Source organism: Myotis yumanensis, unplaced genomic scaffold, assembly GCF_028538775.1.
Source record: "Myotis yumanensis isolate MYYU_CA2020_CCGP unplaced genomic scaffold, mMyoYum1.0.hap1 SCAF_16, whole genome shotgun sequence".
Classification (NCBI taxonomy): Eukaryota; Metazoa; Chordata; class Mammalia; order Chiroptera; family Vespertilionidae; genus Myotis; species Myotis yumanensis.
The window spans coordinates 5,477,056-5,497,233 of record NW_027223767.1 but is presented as its reverse complement, the minus strand read 5'-3'; the positions used below and the strand labels follow the sequence as shown (position 1 = coordinate 5,497,233).

At 43.5% G+C, this 20,178-nt stretch overlaps 1 protein-coding gene and 1 non-coding gene across 2 annotated transcripts in view; one reads left to right on the top strand and one right to left on the bottom strand.

Moving 5' to 3' along the window:
* The window catches only part of FBXW10B (F-box and WD repeat domain containing 10B), a 44,263-nt gene extending 36,191 nt beyond the window's left edge, over window positions 1-8,072 (bottom strand). Inside the window, exons 1-5 of the mRNA XM_070394368.1 lie at window positions 7,571-8,072; window positions 5,605-5,781; window positions 3,886-4,086; window positions 3,671-3,798; window positions 2,534-2,656 (exon numbers count right to left, since the gene is read on the bottom strand). Coding sequence (XP_070250469.1) covers window positions 2,534-2,656; window positions 3,671-3,798; window positions 3,886-4,086; window positions 5,605-5,781; window positions 7,571-8,072 — 1,131 coding nt within the window. The remainder of the gene's footprint in view (window positions 1-2,533; window positions 2,657-3,670; window positions 3,799-3,885; window positions 4,087-5,604; window positions 5,782-7,570) is intronic.
* A 5,698-nt stretch (window positions 8,073-13,770) lies between these two features.
* LOC138995202 (U6 spliceosomal RNA) lies at window positions 13,771-13,877 on the top strand. The gene has a single exon (XR_011468536.1). It is a non-coding gene; the product is annotated as a U6 spliceosomal RNA (small nuclear RNA).
* The last annotated feature ends 6,301 nt before the right edge of the window (window positions 13,878-20,178 follow it).

Sequence of the window (20,178 nt, the reverse complement as noted above, 5' to 3'; positions counted from 1 at the left end):
GCCTGCCAGGCATGCTGAATTCTGGCACAGGTGAAAGTTCCATTCTTCTTCTCAGGCATACTCTCCCCCTCCAAAAGCAGAAAATAATACACGACCAGGCAACCAAAACACAGGGTGAGTTTGTCATGAAAGCAAAGAAGACCAAACCATCCTGTTTGCATTTGGCAGACCTAGGGACACCTCTTCCTAAGTCTCCTTCCAAACCTTAGGCGTCGTCATGCCTGTAGACTCTTCCTCAGGACGCCTGCTTTCCTCAGCTTACTCTCCTTCTTAATCTTAACCAAGTAGTGATATTCACCTACAAGCCTCTGAAGAACCTGTCCAACTGCCTCCCCTCCAGAGTCCAAGCAGCCTTGAATTAAATGAGGCTTCCCTGGCTTCTCATAGTAGGGCTGGAATTCCTTGGCTCTTCCTCATCAATTAAGTTTTGAGAACCTAGAATCTACATGGTAGAGTCATTGGGAGGAACAAGACCTTAGTTCAAATTCCAGCTCTGCCACTGACCAGCTATGGGAGCTTGGGCAAGTTTTCCAGCAACGTGGCCTGCATTTCCACATCCATAAACTGAAGCTATATACCTGGCCTGTGGTGAATATCAAGTACATAATGTGTACAAAGTCCTAGGCACCATTCCTGGCACACTGTTTGAGCTCAGTACCCATTGCAATCAGCACCCCTCAGCAGCACTCAACCTCCACCTTTCCCTAGCAGACCCCTTAACTGTTTGGTCTCACTGCTTCACATGTCCTCATCTGGCCTCCACATCGTCTCTCTTTTCCTAAATTATACATTTCTAAAATATTGAACACTGTCTGGGTGGTTCTTGTTTGTCAGGATATTATAGCTCTTCCACCTAAGGAAGAAGCATGTTAGTTTCATTATGTCCAACAGAGCAACAGGCTTGGGAAGAGCAGATCAGCATTTCACTTGTATTTGCCTGTTATTCTGCTGGTTAGGATCCTGAAACTCTGTGCCTTAGTTTCTTTATCTATAGAATGAGTGAATGGACTAACTCAAAGATTTAAAAAATTGCAAGTCAAATGAGGTAAACAAATGTATTTGCCTTGGCCCATATTTAAAAAAAATGATTTTAATTAGTTGCCAGTGTTTAAAAAAGCAAAGAATGTCACGTGATAATTCAAGTTTCTAACTTCTCTCAAAAGTTCAGGTGGTCTAGGTTGAGCTTCACAGTCTCCCATGGCAATAATTAGCTCTAGCTGAGTAGCAACTGGCCCCTTTAGATGGAAAGTGAACCCTCTAACCCAGCGATGCTCAACCTTCTGGCCCTTTAAATACAGTTCCTCATGTTGTGACCCAACCATAAAATTATTTTCGTTGCTACTTCATAACTGTAATGTTGCTACTGTTATGAATCATAATGTAAATATCTGATATGCAGGGGTCGCGACCCACAGGTTGAGAACCGCTGCTTAACCCATCACTGTTCTACTGTCCTTTACTACTTACACCACCACCTCCCTCATTCATGGGCCCTGTCTGGTCTCTACAGACATATGAACTAGATTGTCTCTCTGGACACTTCTATTTCTCAAATTATAATTTATAATGCAGTTTTCTTATGGGAAGCTACAGTCTGACCAACCCCTCATTAAATATTATTTTAAAACCCATTGAATAGTTTCAAAATAGAAGGCCCTCAAGCAAAGAGGAGGAAGCAGTAATCTAATGGTTCTAGGAATGAACCATGCCTGGATAGGCAGAACATAGAGTTCAGGGTCTTCCATCTGCTCTTCATTATTGCCTAAGATTTGATAGGGAGATGTATGGTTAAGTAACTCTCCCCTTCCATCCTAGAATCAGAATGAACCTGGACGTGAAAGGTGAGAAAGTTTTATTCATTCTGGACCCTGGACATTCTGGACTGGCCCTCCTGTTCTCATTCCAGAGCCACAGACTCCTGTAGCTTCTAGAACAGGGGTCCTCAAACTACAGCCCGCGGGCCACATGCAAATACAAATATTTTATTTGTTCCCTTTTTGTTTTTTTACTTCAAAATAAGATATGTGCAGTGTGCATAGGAATTTGTTCAAACTATAGTCCGGCCCTCCAACGGTCTGAGGGACAGTGAACTGGCCCCCCATTTAAAAAGTTTGAGGACCCCTGTTCTAGAATGTCTAGATGCATGGACTGATGGGTGTGGAAGAAAATCCCAGCTATCACTGACATTGCTCCTCGCTCTGAGCTCTGCACTAGATGGCTTGGTTCTGGGGACATGGCAATGGGATTTGAAGTAAGGACAAACCCTGACAGGACAACGAAATCAATCTATTTGTTTAATACATGAGGCATTGAAGGCTTAAAGAAAGGAAGCAACTTAAGCTGAAGGACACATAGCACGGAATTCTGGTCTTCCTTAGGGAATATCACTTCCAATATCCTATATGCATATGCTATATTCCATATCCTCCCATTTCCTATACCCTATCTAAGGACTGAGCCTGGACTTCAGCCTTCATTGGCCAGTAAGAGATGACTCTCACAGTTATTTGCCCGAGATGCCATCAGAACCCACCTTTGTTCTCAGTTTCCATTTCTGATTTTTCGCACGTGTGCGCTTTATGTCATCTGTCATTTTAGGAACTGGGACGAAAAGCTTGCAGGCATAGGTGGGATCTATTCCCTTTGTGTAGGACCCCTGGGGGAAAAAAAAAGAAAATGGCTACTCTTGGTTCCTCTCTCTGAGAGGAAGGTTAAACTAGTGCTTGGCAAGATCTGAAAGAGGAGTAAGCTCTGACTCAGGGGGGCCTGGGCCTGGCCAGTAAGGCAATAGTGTGTGTAGACTGGCTTAAGGAGGATAATGATACTAAAGATCTGGAACGAGACCAGAAAGAGATGGTCAGTCATTCCCAGCTTTCCAGAGGATGACCTGCCTCACCATGCCTGCTTCTTCTTCTCTTCTCTCATCTGTCTCTGCTGGGAAAAAATCCTAGCTCCCAAGAATCCTTGATTTGAATTAGGCTTCAGGCAAAAAAAAAAAAAAAAAAAAAAGTAAAAATGCCAGAGAAAATTGCATTTTAACTTACAAATAGACGTTGTGGCCTTGTAGACATCTGTGTGCTGTGTCAGGCTGACCTAGAAACATACACATGACTTCCTGATTGCCTAAACCCCTGGTCGGCAAACTGCGGCTCGAGAGCCACATGCGGCTCTTTTGCCCCTTGAGTGTGGCTCTTCCACAAAATACCACGTTCGGGCACACGTAGAGTGAGATTGAAACTTCATGGCCCATGTGCAGAAGTCGGTTTTTGGCCTGGGCGAGTCTATTTTGAAGAAGTACTGTTGATATTTGGCTCTGTTGACTAATGAGTTTGCCGACCACTGGCCTAAGCCACAATGCAGCTCTCTGGGCCGGGGGTCACACGTTGGGGCAGGGTTGGGGAGGTGATTCCCTGCTTCACATGATTTTCCAAGGCTCTGCCTTTCTCTTCCTGGTAGGTTTCTACATGTTCTCCCTGCTCAATGCACTCACAATGGTATAGATTAATGGGGAGTTCACACAAAAAGGAAGTGACTGTTGAAGCCTGTGAAGCAGCAAAATGCAACAGGAGGCCATTCAAAGGGTCTGCTGAGTGGACTGAAAGGCTCCTGTGAGCCAGCTTCCATGAGGAAGTGAGGCCAGTCTGCAGACCACCCCTCCCGACGGGAGTACCTGCAGTAAGGCGATCTGGTTGTTAATGAACGAATGTATCGAGAAGTCCTTCCTGACTTTCTTTGCCAGTGCAGCCCAGTGCTGGCTCACAGCGGCACATCTGTTCAGGGTGCTTTTATCGAGCATACCTGGGGGGAAATAGATAAACCTGGGACCCTATAAACTGGATTGCAAAGGTAAGACTCTTGAGAAATCCCCAATACATCCCAGCATACTTAGAATATACTTGGAGATATGGATGGGCAGTTGACGGATGAAGTCCCGGTATTTGCTGGCTCCAGAAGACAAGTCTCTGACAACATCCAGGTCGACCAACAGATTGCAGGAGGTGTACCCTGCCTTGGGCATGTGAGCTTTTCTGGAATATAGCCTATTCATCTCGGAAATGCACTGGAGCGAACTCCTCCATTGTCCCTCTAGAACCAAGCCAGAGAAAGGAACATGGTTTGTCTCTGTGTAATTCCAGGCCAGAACTCATCAAAGTCTGCCCTTAGGCTACTGGAGTTTTTTCATTTCTTCTGTGAAAATGAAATTAGAAGCTCCCTAACCAAAAATGCAAGTGCTTTCCAGCCTTCCCAGCTAAAGGAGATGTCTGTAGTTTCGAAGCCTGCCCTGCTCAGGAATGACGTCTGGAATTTCCTTCAAATTAAGGAAGCATTTTAAATAATTTTAAAAGAGGGAAATGGATGAAGTAAATTGGTAAGATGTTGATAATCGTTGAAGTTTGGTGATAGTTATGTGAATGGTTATTATACTACTAGAAGCCTAAGTGCATGAATTCATGCACGAGTGGGGTCCAGCCAGCCTAGTCCCTATTGGCGGATTGGGGTCAGGCCTGTTGGGAGGAAGAGATGGTGGGGGCGCTGATCTGGTGTGGGGCTGGGTAGGAGGAGGGGCTGCAGGAGTTTGGCTGGCCAGCCCTGCTCCCTATTGGGGTAGGGGGGCAATCAGGGGCAGGGCCAGGCAGGGGGAGGGATGTAGGCCAATTGGGGTAGGGTGGGTCCATCAGGGACAGGGTTGCCAGGGGGGGAAGGGCCGGGGAGGGTTGCCTGGCCGACCCACCCTCAATCTGGGTGGGAGAGGCCAATCAGGGGCAAGGCAGCCAGGGGAAGGGGTTGTGGGAGGTTGGCCACCAGCCCCACCCCCAATTGGGCTGGTTCGCTGGCCACAGTGGGCATCAGAGCAACTGGTTGTTTAGGTCATTATGGCGTTCCGGTCACTGGAGATATATATATATATATATATATATATATATATATATATATATATATATATATTCTATCTACTTTTCAAATTTTCTATATAAAAATAGTTTAGAATCTATGTGTTATATTTCCTGTCATTGTTTCATGTATATGTCTTGTTTTGCTGTCCAACTTAGAAAGGCCTTGAGGTCAGGGTTCAAATCCCCCACTGCTTCTATTTCCTGTTCAAGGAATCCAGTGCTGCAAAAACAGCCATTGCGTTTTTCAAAAAGAGTGCTGCGGGGTAGGGGAGGCCAAGGGAAGGTCAATGGTGGGGGCGGGGGGTGGGGGGGAGGAGGAGACATATGTACTACTGTTTATAATACTTTAAACAAGAAAAAAAAGAGTGGGTTGAATTCTAAGGGTGCAGCCATGCCACAGGTCAGGGGCTAAACAAGGGACTTAGCCTGGGACAGAGAGAGGCTTCCAAAGAAGCCCTTGGAAGTTTCCTTTCTGATCTCTAGTCTCAGGTATCTCTCAGAGGCACCTTGCTAGAGACTTTTGGTCATACTAACTGATTTTATCCTTGCTTCTCACCTTCCCAGAGATTCCAACACAGGATAAGTGAAAAATGAAGGTTAACTCCCCAAATCTGTCATCCCCAGACGCTATTGCCCTCTCAGCCCCTCCAACTCCATTGGAGCTGCCCAATCTCATATCTATTGGCTTTCTCACTACAAGCCAACTTACCAGTATTAGATGCTTCCCACCCAACATTTTTAAGCAAGCCTTTTCCCCCTGAATCTTTGGACAAAGGGAAGGATGTGCTCTTGGTTTTGGCTGTCCAGTAGACATTTGAAGTATCAAGCTGGGGGTTGTAGTATTTCTCAGGAAATAAAAGCATAAGATTGGGGTCTTGACCAAGTTCTGAAAAACAAAAGATCAAGACAAGGTTGTTCATTAAGCAGGTGTGTGTGTGGGGGAAATGGCAGTAAATTATTTAATTTCTACTTGTTTCTTTAAAATCTACATAAAATGGGCCAGGCCAGTTATGTCTGTTTTCATTTGGGGCCTCTGAGTTTCTATGCAAAAGTCACAGAAGGCCCCTACTTAGATTTTTCCAGCCTACCTACAATGCAAAATTTATCAGAGCTCTTTTACAAGGAAGAGGGCATGAGAGGGCTGTGGGAAAGAGCTGAAAGAGGGACTGCTTTTCTGAAGCTCCTGCTTAATTTTCTTCAATGGTATGAATGAATCAGTATCCTTGTCAAAAAAAAAAATAGCTTTTTAAGAAAGAAGCTCCTCTAGGACAAGGAGAAGGTTGCACAACCTGTAACTGAGCTCGACCCTAATATATGTAGCTAATTGCTGTGGAGGGTGATGAAAACCTTTGAGTGTAGACCACAGAGCAGTGCATGCGGATGTAACGGCCAGGCCTGCTGTAGTTTGCCCTCCCTTGTGGTGAGGGGTAGCACTGCACAGTGGGAGATGCTCAGGAAGGGAGTCCTGGTTTTCAAACCCCTTGGCTGGGTGACCCAGTTCAAGTCACTCAGACTCCCTGATATATGGCTTCCTTATCTATGAAATTCAGGAGCTGGACTAATTTTTTTTTCATCACTTCTTCCTTTCAGATTATCATTCTTTCACTTCCCTAACGCACAAAGAAGCCAAGTGGCATATCTCCAGACCTAATTGCCCATAGTTCACCTAGCTTAAAAATCCTTTTGGATTCCATTAGTCTACAATTATAACCACAAGTAAGGTCTCATGGACATTAGGAATTCCCATCCTTCAAGACCTCAAACTCTGAAACTCCTTCACCTGATAGCTCGCCCCCAGCCTGCTCTTACCTTCACTAAACCTGTGCTTTCCCCACACTGGAACTTTCACTCCTGGACCCCTGAGAAATCTACCTCTTGCCTCCTTTTTGGTTCTTTTTGCTTCCCTGATTGAGCTGGTCAAACATTTCCAAGATCTCACCAACACACTAGATCAATGGCTCTCAAAGTGAAGTCCCAGCCAGCAGCATCAGCATCAGCTAGGAACTTGTTAGAAGTGCAACTTGTCAGACCTGCTGAGTCGGGAGGTTTGAAGGAGCCCCGCCATCTGTGATTTTATAAGCCCTACTGGGGATTCTGATACAGCTAAATTTAAGAACTGTGCTAGCCTTACTTAGCCCTTTCACTGTCTCCAGCCTTGGATAAACTCCACTTCAAGGCTAGATTTTATGTGCAAGCAAGGAACATAGTGGAATGAGTGAAAAAATAAAGCCCTAGGTTTTGACCTGTTGGCCTGGTTTCTGCACAGTGAAGGGTAAAGGGCAAAACAATTCATTAGCTTCCCCCTCACATACCTCCCAAGGCCAGTCCAATCTCTCACTCACTGACACAGGAATCACACCAGCCTTCAGTGATAGACACACACACTAGCCATTTCTGGGCCAAAGGGAGAAAGAAATACATTTTAAAGGCTTGACAGTTAAAAGTTCGGTACACCCTCCTACATTTGTCATTTGATGATTTTCTAGAAGGAAGTTACATTCAGCAAGTTCTCCTTTGGGAAAAAGGATCTGGTGTCAGAGCAAAGGACTCTATTCTGCCTTCAGAAAAACCCCGATCTACCTAAGTTTGTCCACAACTCTAGTTCCTTTACCGACTCCAGGAGCCTGGCTCCCTGGTCTCTGGGCCCTCTGGTCTCTACCTGTAGCCTCATTTACCTAAAATGGTATCCTGCTCCCTCTGAAACAGGACTCTGATGACGTTGGCAGCAGTGAGTAGTAACTTCTGGTTGCACAACTGCAGCAGCAAGAGTGTGTAATTTGCCTTAGTCCGGTGGGTGCTGCTCCCAAACCAGCACAATATCTCCCTCATCTTCTGCCCTATTGTACTATCCAGCATCTGGTTCATGAACTTCATGATGTCCCCCTCCTGCTTGCTGAGGTCGATCCGGGACCTGTTATAGATGAAATCCTTCCCCTGTGTGGTCTGAAGGATATTTTGAAAATAGTATAACAAATATAAGCTATCCAACTGTCCCAGAATGCTCACTAGAAACCTCCTCTGAGCTATCTCACTGACCCTTAGGAACCACTCTTTGGTGGAGAAGATCTTCCTAGCCAAGATGCACGTTTCACACCTCTGGCACACGGGCACAGATTCATTTCCCTTCTCACAGCGAAAATAGGGGAAAGTCTTGAGCCTTGATTCCATGTTGTCCATGATCTTGAGATGACCAGCTCATTTTATCCTTGCCTGTGGTCAGCCCCACCAAATAGCAGAGGGACAGGAGAAGCTGATAAATATCCCAAATGACGCTTTTCTATTATAAACATCTCCCAGAGGAAAAGCAAACCTCTGAGATGGATGGGAAGCTTAGCTCTCCCAGAAACTGCCAGTAGAAGTCCCAGGAAACGTGGTTTTACCGTAAATCTCCTAAACCTGGTGCTGCTTTTGTGGAGGCAGTTGCTGTATATTCTGAAAGAGCTGGTCATCTCATTTCTAGAACAAGAATAGTGTTAGTCAAATTTAAATAATATATGGACAATTTTTAAAAATTTTTTTTTGCTAAAAGTATTACAAAGGGTATTACATGTGTCCTTTTTTTCCCCCTGCCCTTGACAATCCCCTGCCCTCCCTTACCCCCCAGTGTCTTATGTCCATTAGTTATGCTTATATGCATGCATACAAGTCCTTTGGTTGATCTCTTACCCCTCCCTCCTGCCCCCCAACCCTCCCTGGTCTTCCCACTGCAGTTTGACAATCAGATTGAGGCAGCTCTGCCTCTGTATCTATTATTGTTCAAAAGTTTGTAATGATCTTTATTATCCATGAATAAGTGAGATCATGTGGTATTTTTCCTTCATTGACTGGCTTGTTTCATTTAGCATAATGCTCTCCAGTATATATGGACCATTTTTAAAGGGAGAAAATATTGTGTAGCCTGGTGTTGAGCTTCATTTGGTATTGTTATTTAATGACTTTTAAATATTTGTGAATATAAAATTAGATGTAACTTCTTATGGTTATAGCTGTTTGATTATAAGGTGGCTATCCCAATGATCATGAATATATTTACACTCATCATCGAAGTAAAAACACAAGTGTTTAATATAAATTTAAGTTATTTAGCTGCTTGAGAACACTAACCAGAAACCGCTTTAGGGAAGCACTCCTTAGCGGAAAAATTTTCACTGGGACAAAGAGTGTACTTGGGGACTTCCAACCTCAACCACATGCCCACCCATGTGTCTAGGAGGCAGTTTAGGAGGGAAAAGTGTGGGGTGTGGGCCAGACTCTTGGGTTTGGATCCCAGCCCACCTGCTTACTAGTTCTGTGAATACAGGTACATTGCTTCATCCTCTCCACTTCAGTTTCCTCAACTGGGAAATTGAGACAACAGTTCCTACTTCATACTAGTAAAGTCCTTGTGAGGATTAAATGAGGTACCATACACAAAGCACTTAGGAGATTGTCTAGTACATAATTAGCCCCCAGTAAATGCTAATTATTGTGCCCTTGTCACCATCATCATTGTTATCATTGGGATCACTCTTCTGGCAGCCGGGCAATCAATGTTCACTAGGATGTTCATATGTGTGTATGTTCATACATTGAGATACATGTAAAGAAATAATGCGAGTGTGTGTGTAGTTTTTAAGATAAAAAATGACATGAACATAACTTACTTATTTCATGAGATCTTTATCTTTTAACTCTGGCTTATGATCCATTCAGGAGTGAGGACATAAGGGTGCACATGGCCGTTAGAAATTTTTCAAAATAATTAATAAAGACGTACTGCTGCTAAGTTGGGAAAAATTACTGTACTAGACTATTGCCTAGCATAGCTACCCAGCTTATCCCTGCAGCCAAAATGCCCTTGTAAATGTTGGCAGCCCAAAGAAGAGACTTGAAAGCACACTGAGACCATTCTGCTTCAGACAAGACGAGGTTCAAACACTGGTTCTGGTACTTCGGAACTACATGGTCTTGAGTAAGCTACCTGGATGAAGATGGCAGAGATGAAGGCAGGTAATAAAAATTATGGCTACCTTCTGGGATTAAAGCAAATGTGTGAGACCAGTGTCACTACTACTATTGTTGTTTTTATGGTTATTACTCTAGATTAAAGAGAAGATTTGCAATGACACAAGAACTTCCAGTGTAGAGACCAGGCAGTTAAAGATAGGCATTGGACATCATTGCCAGCGGTGGTTTGTAATGGCAGTCCCATACAAGGGTTGGGTGTGGGACAAGGATCAAGCTGGGAAGGACAGTGCTAGTAGCTCAGCCTCTTCTATCTGAAGAGATATTTGAAAGGCAAGAGCAGATTAGTATCTAATCTATCAGAAAGGCCAGACAAAGGAGGGTGTAGGAGGCGGGAGCCCCAAAGCAGAGGATTGGGTATATATTGTCCCCAGAAGGACTACAAACTAAAATTAAAAGTAGCTTGTTTTTGAAAATCCAAATTGAGATTTTAATCTGTGAGGCTGATATACATGAAGGAAGCAGTTTTACTAAGCCAACAGCCTTTACTCCATGCTCAGAGGCCCACTGTGGCCCCCTTTGAGGGAAGTCAGAGAGACTAGATGGAATCCCAGAGGTGCGGCCTTAAACAAGTACCTCCAGCCTCACTGAGGCCAGTTTCCTTCCTGTGAATGACACATGATCCTCCCTACCCTGCAGGGTGTAATGTGAGGATTGCATTCATCAAAGTAGGCCATCATGCTACTTCTGCTGCCTCTCCATTCCACTCACTACCCTACACACACATGTGCACACCTGGGTATGCACACACAGCTTCTCACCTGGCTCAGGAGTCATTTGGGATCTGATGGTAGGGTTTAAAACAGGGGCCCTCAAACTACGGCCCGCGGGCCACATGCAAATACAAATATTGTATTTGTTCCCGTTTTGTTTTTTTACTTCAAAATAAGATATGTGCAGTGTGCATAGGAATTTGTTCATAGTTTTTTTTTTTTTTTAACTATAGTCCGGCCCTCCAACGGTCTGAGGGACAGTGAACTGGCCCCCTGTTTTAAAAAGTTTGAGGACCCCTGGTTTAAAAAGTGGCCTTGGTGCAGGGCAGGACAAGATGACCAGATGGGATAAGCCAAAGGGCTAATAGGCAACCTGGAAACTCAATGATTTCTCATGGTGGAGAAGTGGCTCGGTGATACCCAAAGAGGTGAGCAGGCAAACAGGTCTCAGCCAGAGTGAGACCCAGGTCAGGAAACATTTCTCCAAGGAAGGCTTTGGGCTGAGAAATCAGTATTTCTCAGATATCCAGGTTACCAGCACCCTGAAGACCAGTCCCCTAGCTTTCCTCTCTGCCCTCTACTGGTATATTCATTGTTTATGATTCTGACTAAGCCCTCCTGCCATCCAGCCCCAAATCTACACTTTCTCTCCCATCCTGCCATGTGGTTTAGAGAACCCGGCAGGTCCAGCTGCTTCTTCCTGCCTGGCTCTGTGCCTGCCTAACACTGCACCTGAGGCTCTTCTGGTTCTCACCAAAGCTGCCTGCCTAGCCCTAACCAGTCTGGTTCAGTGGATAGAGCATAGGCCTGCGGACTGAAGGGTCCCAGGTTCGATTCCAGTCAAGGGCATGTACCTTGGTTGCAGGCACATCCCCAGTAGGGGATATGCAGGAGGCAGCTGATCGATGTTTCTCTCTGATTGATGTTTCTAACTCTCTAGCCCTCTCCTTTCCTCTCTGTAAAAAATCAATAAAATATATTAAAAAAAAAAAAAGCTGCCTGCCTTGGGTCAGCCAGCGGGAAGTCAGGAAAGGGCTCAGGCCCCAGGGGAGTGTGGAATGAAGCCAGGCTGTGCTTCTGAGCAACTACATACCCCTGGATAACTCACTTTCTGCCCTCTGCCTGCTTTCCTTTTCTAAAATGGAAATTATAATTCAACCTAGCTCACAGGCTGGTGTCAGGGTCAAATGAATGGACATATATAAAAGGCACTTTATAATGTAAGATGGACAATACAAGAAAAATACTAGTAGTTCGCCCCTGCCCCCCATCTCTGGAAGATTTGTTCCAAGACCCCCAGTGGATGCCTAAAACCTTGGGTAGTACTGAACCATGTATCCATTATGTATTTTCTTATAGGTACATAGCTATGATAAAGTTTAATTTATAAATTAGACACAGTGAGAGATTAACAACTAATGATAAAAGAGACCAATTATAACAATATACTGTAAAAAATGTAGGTGTCTGTGGCCTCTCTCTCCAAAATTCGGATCACCAAGGTGGCTGCTAGGTCACTAACAGGCAGGGGGTGTATCCAGCGTGGAGACGCGGGACAAAAGGGCGACTCCATCCCAGGCAGGAAGGAGCAGGACAGTCTGAGATTTCATCACGCTCTTCAAATTGATGCCAAGCATATAAATTATGAATTATTCATTTCTGAAATTTTCCATTTAATATTTTTGGACAATAGCTGACTCCAGGTAACTTTACAAAGCAGCACCATGGCCCTAGCTGATTTGGCTCAGTGGTTAGAGGGTCGGCCTGAGGATTGAAGGATCTGGGGTTCGATTCTGGTCAAGGGCACCTACCTCGGTTGCCAGCTGGGTCCCCAGCCCTGATTGTGGCGCATGCGGGAGACAACCAATTGATGTTTCTCTCTGTCTTGCCCCGCTCTCTTCCACTGTCTCTAAAAATCAATGGAAAAAATATCCTGGGGTGAGGATTAACAACAACAAAAGGCAGCACCATGGATAAGGGGCTCTACTGTATTGTTATCATGAGGGAAAATGGGAAAACTGTCATGTTTGAACCATCACTTTCCCATCATGTGATGTTACACTTGATGACCAAATTAAATGATAAAGTCTCTGTCCATGAGAAATCATTGAGTTTCCAGGTCGCCAATTTGCCCTTTGGCTATGAAAGAAACAGATAGGAAATAAGGGCACCGGCTAGAAATGTTTTCTATCCAGAACGGGGAGAACCAAGAGAGCACAGAAAAGTTCCCAGCCTCGCTAAAACCGCTGAATCCCCAAGAAGACACTGTAACCTTGGGGCGGCCAAAACTTTTTCCTGTTTGTACTAAAACTTGCGGGCACTTGCTATTGGTGCCTAGAGAGCAGACCAGAATGAAGAGAATGGAGGTAACCAGTGGCTCTCAAACCTAAATGTGCGTCAGCTTCCCTGCAGGCCTTATGCAGGCAGTGCTGGGCCCCCTGGAGCTTCTGACTCAGTACACCTAAGCTGAAGCCCAGACCTGGCATCGCTAATAATTCTCAGCAGGTGCTGCTGCTGCAGAGGAAACCACACTTTGAGAACCACTGATATAAGCTATGTCTGTGTCTCAATACCTGTAAACATGACTTCACTTTAGAAATAAACATAATGTTTAACTCCTTCAAAAGGTATTATTGAGTGTCCTTGACTGAGTTACTTAACCTGTCTGAGCCACTAGTTTCTCACTTTCGTTCCATGAAATAGAGAAAATATTATCTATCTCACAGGGCTGCAAAGATTAAATGAGAAAAGAGATGGGAAATGGTATCTAAAAATGGTACTCCCAATGTCACAGCCCTTTCTTCTCATTAATCTTAAAAAAAAAAAAAATCTAAGCTTTTTGGAAGATACCTAAGGACCTCAGCAAAACTTCAGCACAGGGACATGTCAGCCAGAGGTAGGTTTGAAGAGAGAAAGAGGACCCAGAACCTCTGATGTGTCTGACCAGCTCAATATGCTATCATACATTCTTATTCGTATTTGAGGAGTTATCAGAGACGGTGAGGGCTTCTGTGTGGCAGTTGTTTAGTTATTTTTTATCCAGGCTCTAAAATTCATGTCACAGTAGCTTTAATGGCTTCTTATGGGTTCTGGCTCTATGTTTATCACAGGATGTGTTGGTTAAGGCTACAAAAGTGACTATGAAAAGGGCCAGGTTTGTGCTCATTTCAGCAGCCCAGGTACTAAAACGGGAATGATGCAGAGGAGATTGGCATAGCCCCTGTGCAAGGATGACATGCAAATTCTGGAACCCTTCCATATTTTTGACATTGACAGCGGTATGGTGATTGCCAGAGGAAAAGGGTTGGGGTTTGGGAGATAGAAAAGGGTAAATGGAGGATAAATGGTGACAAAAGAAGACTTGACTTGAAGTAGTGAATCTGCAATATACAGATTATGTTTTATAGAATTGTACACCTGAAACCTGTATAATTTTATTAACCAATGTCATACCAATAAATTAAATAAAATTTATTTTAAAAAATTAATAAAAGGGCCAGTTTTAGATCTGGATGACTCTAGGAGACATGTGGGGATGCCAATGCTCCCATTTTATATATGGGTAACTGAGGTCTGGAATAGTTGAGACAGCCAAATACCACCAGTAGAATGCCTAAGCTGAAGTTCAATGATGAAAACTAGAGTGACAAATAATACATTTCATAGGACTTGGCAGTCTGGGGTGAAGCTGGAAGTTTACTTCTCTGAGATAGGGCCCAGGAAACCCCAAAGTTACAGTAGCCAGTTTGAGGAGCAGGTCAAAAACAGCATAAATAGAATAAATGAGGAAGGAAAGAGAAAAAAGAAAGGATGGTAGAAGAGAAGATGGAGAAAAAAAGTAAGAAGAGTAATGTTCACCTGGCAAACCTTTCATCCAACTGGATACAGAGTTGGGGTCCTGGCCCTGGCTAGTACTAGCCATGGCTACTGAGATAAGCACAGAATTTATGTGATGAAAAGTAAAAGGAAAACTAAACTGAAGAATGGATGAGAACATATTGCCAAGTGGAAACACTGGTTGTTGAAGAGTAAGCAAACTTACTAACAAGCAGACCCATACTTTTTGGGTTATTGTTCCATTCTATATTGATTTTACTGACAAATAGGACAAATGAGCTCATCACACAGAACCAATCATCCTAGTCTTCCTCCAGAGGGAGCTGGATAAGACAGACCAGGAGTCAGCCACTTGAGTGGACCCCTAAGGTAGTCCCCATTTCCCACCACACCTGCCACCTCACACAGGTTTCCCTGGGCCCTTCCAGCAGTGAAGGCCAGCGTGCCAGGGCAGAGCCAGCCACCAGGCACACAAAGCCAATCCCACTGCCTTACTATCACAGTATAACGCCTGGAGCATCCTGTGGGAAAATAAAGGTCAACTTCAAAATTAATCTTTAAACTGACTGAACTGAAGGAGGAACAGAAAGAAGAAGCAAGAGGAGTCTGAGAGGCATGGATGGAACAGAAGAATAACAAGAGTTTTATGTAAACTTCTGGAGAGTACATTATAATTTGAAAAGGCCATGAACACCCAATAGCAGCTTGGTAGATGCTTTAAAGATTTTTTTAAAATATGAAACACACACACACACACACACACACACACACACACACACCTCTTTTCAGGTTATCATCAGGGTCACTCTCTATGAAAGTCTTTAACTTAGGGTGAAAATTTGAACCTCAAATGACTGATCACTGCTATGTCAATCCTCAATCCTTGTTAGATGACCTGTTTTTCTTCTTCCTTTCCAGTACCTGGTCTCCTCCTTTCAGAGAGATGGTGGAATTTTCTCAACAAGACTATGGAGCAAACGAGAAATAGAGATAAAGACTAAGCATATTCCAGCAAAGTTCAGATGGCCAGTCACTCTGCCTGAGCCAGCCACAGTATGTGCCTGCATGTGGCTATCAGATACATCTGGTACAGTGAATGCCCTGCAAGGGCTCCTGCCTCACCACCATGTCTCATAACAGGTGTGTAGTGAGGGGGAAGTCAGTGCTCAAATTGGAGGAAGCTAGGAGAAGCTGGACATGTGCCCACTACTTTTTCTTGCATCTTCTATTTAAGGCTAATGGGGCTGGATTGGTGGCCCCTGGAATAGGGGCGGTTGGTATAGAAATGGGAAGCAATCAAAGAGTAGGTCAGTCAATGACACAATACAAAACTCAGTCACTGAAGATGGTCTGAGAAAATGTCACATTAGAAGGACATGGAAATCAGGAATTCATTTCAAATATTGCTTTATCTATAATTGTCTTAAATAGTAGATTCCTATTTAGCTCTTCACATATAAACACTTTTCACTTTAATTTATACCAACTTTCTTATTATTGTCTTTTTCTAACATATTTTTCAATTTTATATTGTTGACAGTATTACAAATGTGCCTCATTCCCTGCCCTCCCCCATTTGCCCACCTCCACCTAGCTCCTGCTACCCCTCCCCTTGCCTCCACCTCTCTGTTGTCTGTGTCTATAAGCTATGTATATATCTTTTTTGGCTACTCTCTTCACCTTCTTTTACCCAGTTACCCCCACCCCACTCCCCTCTAATATCTGTCAGTCTATTCCATGTATCCATGCCTCTAGTTCTATTTTGTTCGCCAGTTTACTTTGTTTATTAGATCCCACATATAAGTGAGATCATGTGATACGTCTTTCTCTGACTGGCTTGTTTTGCTTAGCATATTACTCTCCAGGTCCAGCCATGCTGTCACAAAGGGTAAGAGTTTCTTCTTTTTTTATAGTGTGTAGTATTCTATTGTGTATATATACCACAGTTTTTTTATCCACTCATCTACTGATCAGCACTTGGGTTGTTTCTAGATCTTGGCTGTTATAAATAATTATGCTATAAACATAGGGGTGCATATATTATTTCTGATTGCTGTTTCGGGATTCTTGGAGTATATTTTCAGAAGTAGAATCTCTAGGTCAGAAGCCAGTTCCATTTTTAAGTTTTTGAGGAAACTCCATACTGTTTTCCATAATGACTGCACCAGTCTGCGTTCCCACCAGTAGTGCACTAGGGTTCCCTTTTCTCCACAGCCTCACCAGCCCTTGTTTGTTGATTTATTGATGGTAGCCATTCTGGCAGGTGTGGGCTGATATATTGTCATTTAATTTGCATCTCTTTGATGATTAGTGACATTAGCATTTTATCATGTCTACCTGCCAAAATCAACTTCTTGTGATCAACAGACACAGCTAGTTATCTTCTAAGTTACCATATCTTAGCAGCTAACACAGTGGATGTAATTAAATTGATTTGAAGACAGCCATTGCAAAAACATGCTGAATCAAGTTGAAGAGATAGGGGCTCTAAGATTGAGCAAGTATCCATATCTCATCATTTTATCCTGAGTCTTGGAAAAATGTGGGAATTTACTCAGAATTAATAAGCTATCCAGAAGAAAATGGCATATACCTTTGTATTTCAAAAAATCCAGTCAAGAAGGTTCAGCATGTAAATGCAATACTAACATCCTCTTGCAACCACATCAAAATTACAACTAAACTACAGAACAACCATCATTGAGAATCACCTGAAATATAGCTGAACAGAAATCTTATAACTGAGGATATAAAGAAGAAGCCATGTGGAGATTGGTAGGAGGGGACAGAGATGTGGATAGGTGGGTCCTACTACCACATGTGACTGCTAAAATTCCAGAGGGATGTTTTAGTTGCACAGTCCCCTTTGAGGAGCAAGACATTCCAACCCCACACCAGGCCCCCAAGCCCAGGATTCCAGTGCCAAGTAGAGAAGTCTCCATAATTTCTGGCTATAAAAACCATAGGGGTTGTGGCTGAGTGACACAGAGGGCTTCTGGAGTCACAGATGTTCCTCTCAAAGGGCCTATGCACAAATTTACTCAGACTCACTCGCTCTGAGCTCCAGCACTAAGGCAGAAGCTCGAAAGGGGCCAGGGACATATAGGGAGAACTAAATTGTCTGGCATTGGGGCAAGGGCTAGAAGGGCAGCTTTCTCCCAAACAGAAGTATTGGCAAAGGCCATTGTTCCTTTGCTGAGCTCTCACAGAGCTGGCAGGTGGGCACCATATCTGAGTCTCCATCAACTTGGCAAATACTGTTCCCCCCACTCTGGTGATTCCCTGAGACCCTACCCCACTCAAGTTGCAGGACAACCCAGTGCCTTTCCATGCAAGCTGCCGGTCTTAGCTCATGTTGTGGACTCCATAAAATCTCTCAAACAAGCAGCATTTGGCCTTGAAGTGCCCGAAACCACTTGCTAAGTGGCCCCAGGCCTAGCACTAGCAGCAACCAGCCTTGGTTCACAGCTCGGTCTCTCCTGGGCACCTCTAACCTCAGCACAAGTAGCAGCCATCTACAGATTGCTTTGTAGCTTATGCTGGATGGCCCAAGGCAAGACACAGGTGTCATCTGACTTTGGCCTGCATCTCCCAGGAGGCCCCAGAGCCAGTGCACCCAGTGAATAGCTCAGACCACACATAAACACTAACCAACCACCTCCATTAGCAACACACTCAAGGGAAGGACTTATTGGGTATTGGAGCCTACTGAAGTGTCATGATTCTGCACAGTAGATCCTCTATGGTAGTTTCAGCCAGTCCTCACAGCCAATTTGCCAGAAAGTAAATACCTCCTATTAATGTGCCAGCAGCAATCAACACTCAACTACAACAGGAGGGTGCACATAGCCCACATGGAGGGCACACCTGAAGCACCCAGCTCAGGTGACTGAGGGGGCTATGCCAATGGGACCTACAGAACACCTACTATATAAGGCCATTCTCTATTAAGTCTGGGAGACCTAGCAGATCTACCTAATATAGAGAAAAAAACACAGGGAGGGAACCAAAAGGAGGAGACAAAGAAACGTGTCCCAAATGAAAGAACAGACTAGCCCTGGCTTGTGTGGCTCAGTTGTTAGAGTGTCAGCCTATTCACCAAAGGGTCATGGGTTTGATTTCCAATCAAGAGTGTATACCTAGGTTGCAGGTTTGATCCCTGGCTCCAGTTGAAGCACACATGAGAGGCAACCAATTGATGTGTCTCTCTTACATCAATGTTTCCCTCTCTCTCCCTCTCCACCTCCCTCCCTCCCTTCCACTCTTTAAAAATCAATGGAGTATTAACTGGTTTGCTCATGGATAGAGCATCGGCCCATCGAAGGGTCCTAGTTTTGATTCTGATCAAGGGCACATACCTCAGTTGCAGGCTTGAACCCAGGTCATAGCACATGTTGAAGGCAACCATTCCATGTGTCTCTCTCACATCGATATTTCTCTCTCTGTGTCTCTTCCCTCCCCTTCCACTCTCTCTAAAAATCAATGGAAAAATATCCTCAGGTGAGGATTAATCAAAGAATAAAAATAAATAAAAACCAATGGAAAAAATATCCAGAAAAAGAACTAAACAAAATAGATCAATCTTCCTTTTGTATAGTTCAAAACACTGGTTATGACAATGCTCAATGAACTTAAAGGAAGAGTAGAAGAACTTCAACAAAGAGGTAGAAAAAATAAAGATGCAGATAGAAAACATAAAGAAGAACCAGTCAGAAATGAAGACTACAATAACTGAAATGAATACATTACAGGGAATCAACAGTAGAGTAGATGAATCACATAATCAAATCAGTGATTTGCAAGATAAGGAAGCAGAAAACACTCAATCAGAACAACAAAAAGAAAAAAATAATCCAAAAAGTGAGGATATTTAAGGAGCCTCTGAGACAACTTCAAGTATACCAATATTTGCATCCTCGGGGTGCCAGAAGAAGAAGAGAGAGAAGAAGGAATTAAAAACCTACTTTAAAAAAAAATGGTGGAAAAATTCCCTAACCTGGTGAAGAAAATCAACTTCAAGTCCAGGAAACACAAAGAGTTGCAAATGAGATGAACCCAAAGAGGCCCACACCAAGACACATCATAATTAAAATTCAAAAGGTTAAAGACAAAGAGAAAATCTTAAAAGCAGCAAGAGAAAGATAGGTAGTTACTTACAAGGGAGCTCCCCATAAGACTATTAGCTGATTTCTCAACAGAAACATTTCAGGCCAGAAGGGATTGCCAAAAAATATTAAAAGTGGTGAAAAACAAAGACCTACATCCAAGATTACTCTATCCCCCCCCCCCCCCCAAAAAGCTATTATTTAGAATCAAAAGACCAATAAAAAGCTTCCCAGGTAAGAAAAAGTTAAAAGATTTCATCACCGCCAAACCAGTATTTTAAGAAATGTTAAAGGGATTTATTTAAGAAGAAAAATATATAAAAAATGTGTGAATAATAAAATGCTAATACATATCTATCAACAATTACTTTAAACGCAAATGATTAAATGCTCCAATCAAAAGACATATGGTGGCTGAATAGATAACAAAAAAAGATCCTTACATATGCTGTGTACAAGAGACAGACTGAAAAAAGGGATAGTAAAATATATTTCAGAAAAATGGAAACTGGAAAAAAAAGTTGGGGTAGCAATACTTACACTAGACAAAATAGACTTTAAAGCAAAGACTATAACAAGAGACAAAGGATGACCCAGCAAATCCACTTCTGGGTACTTATCCAA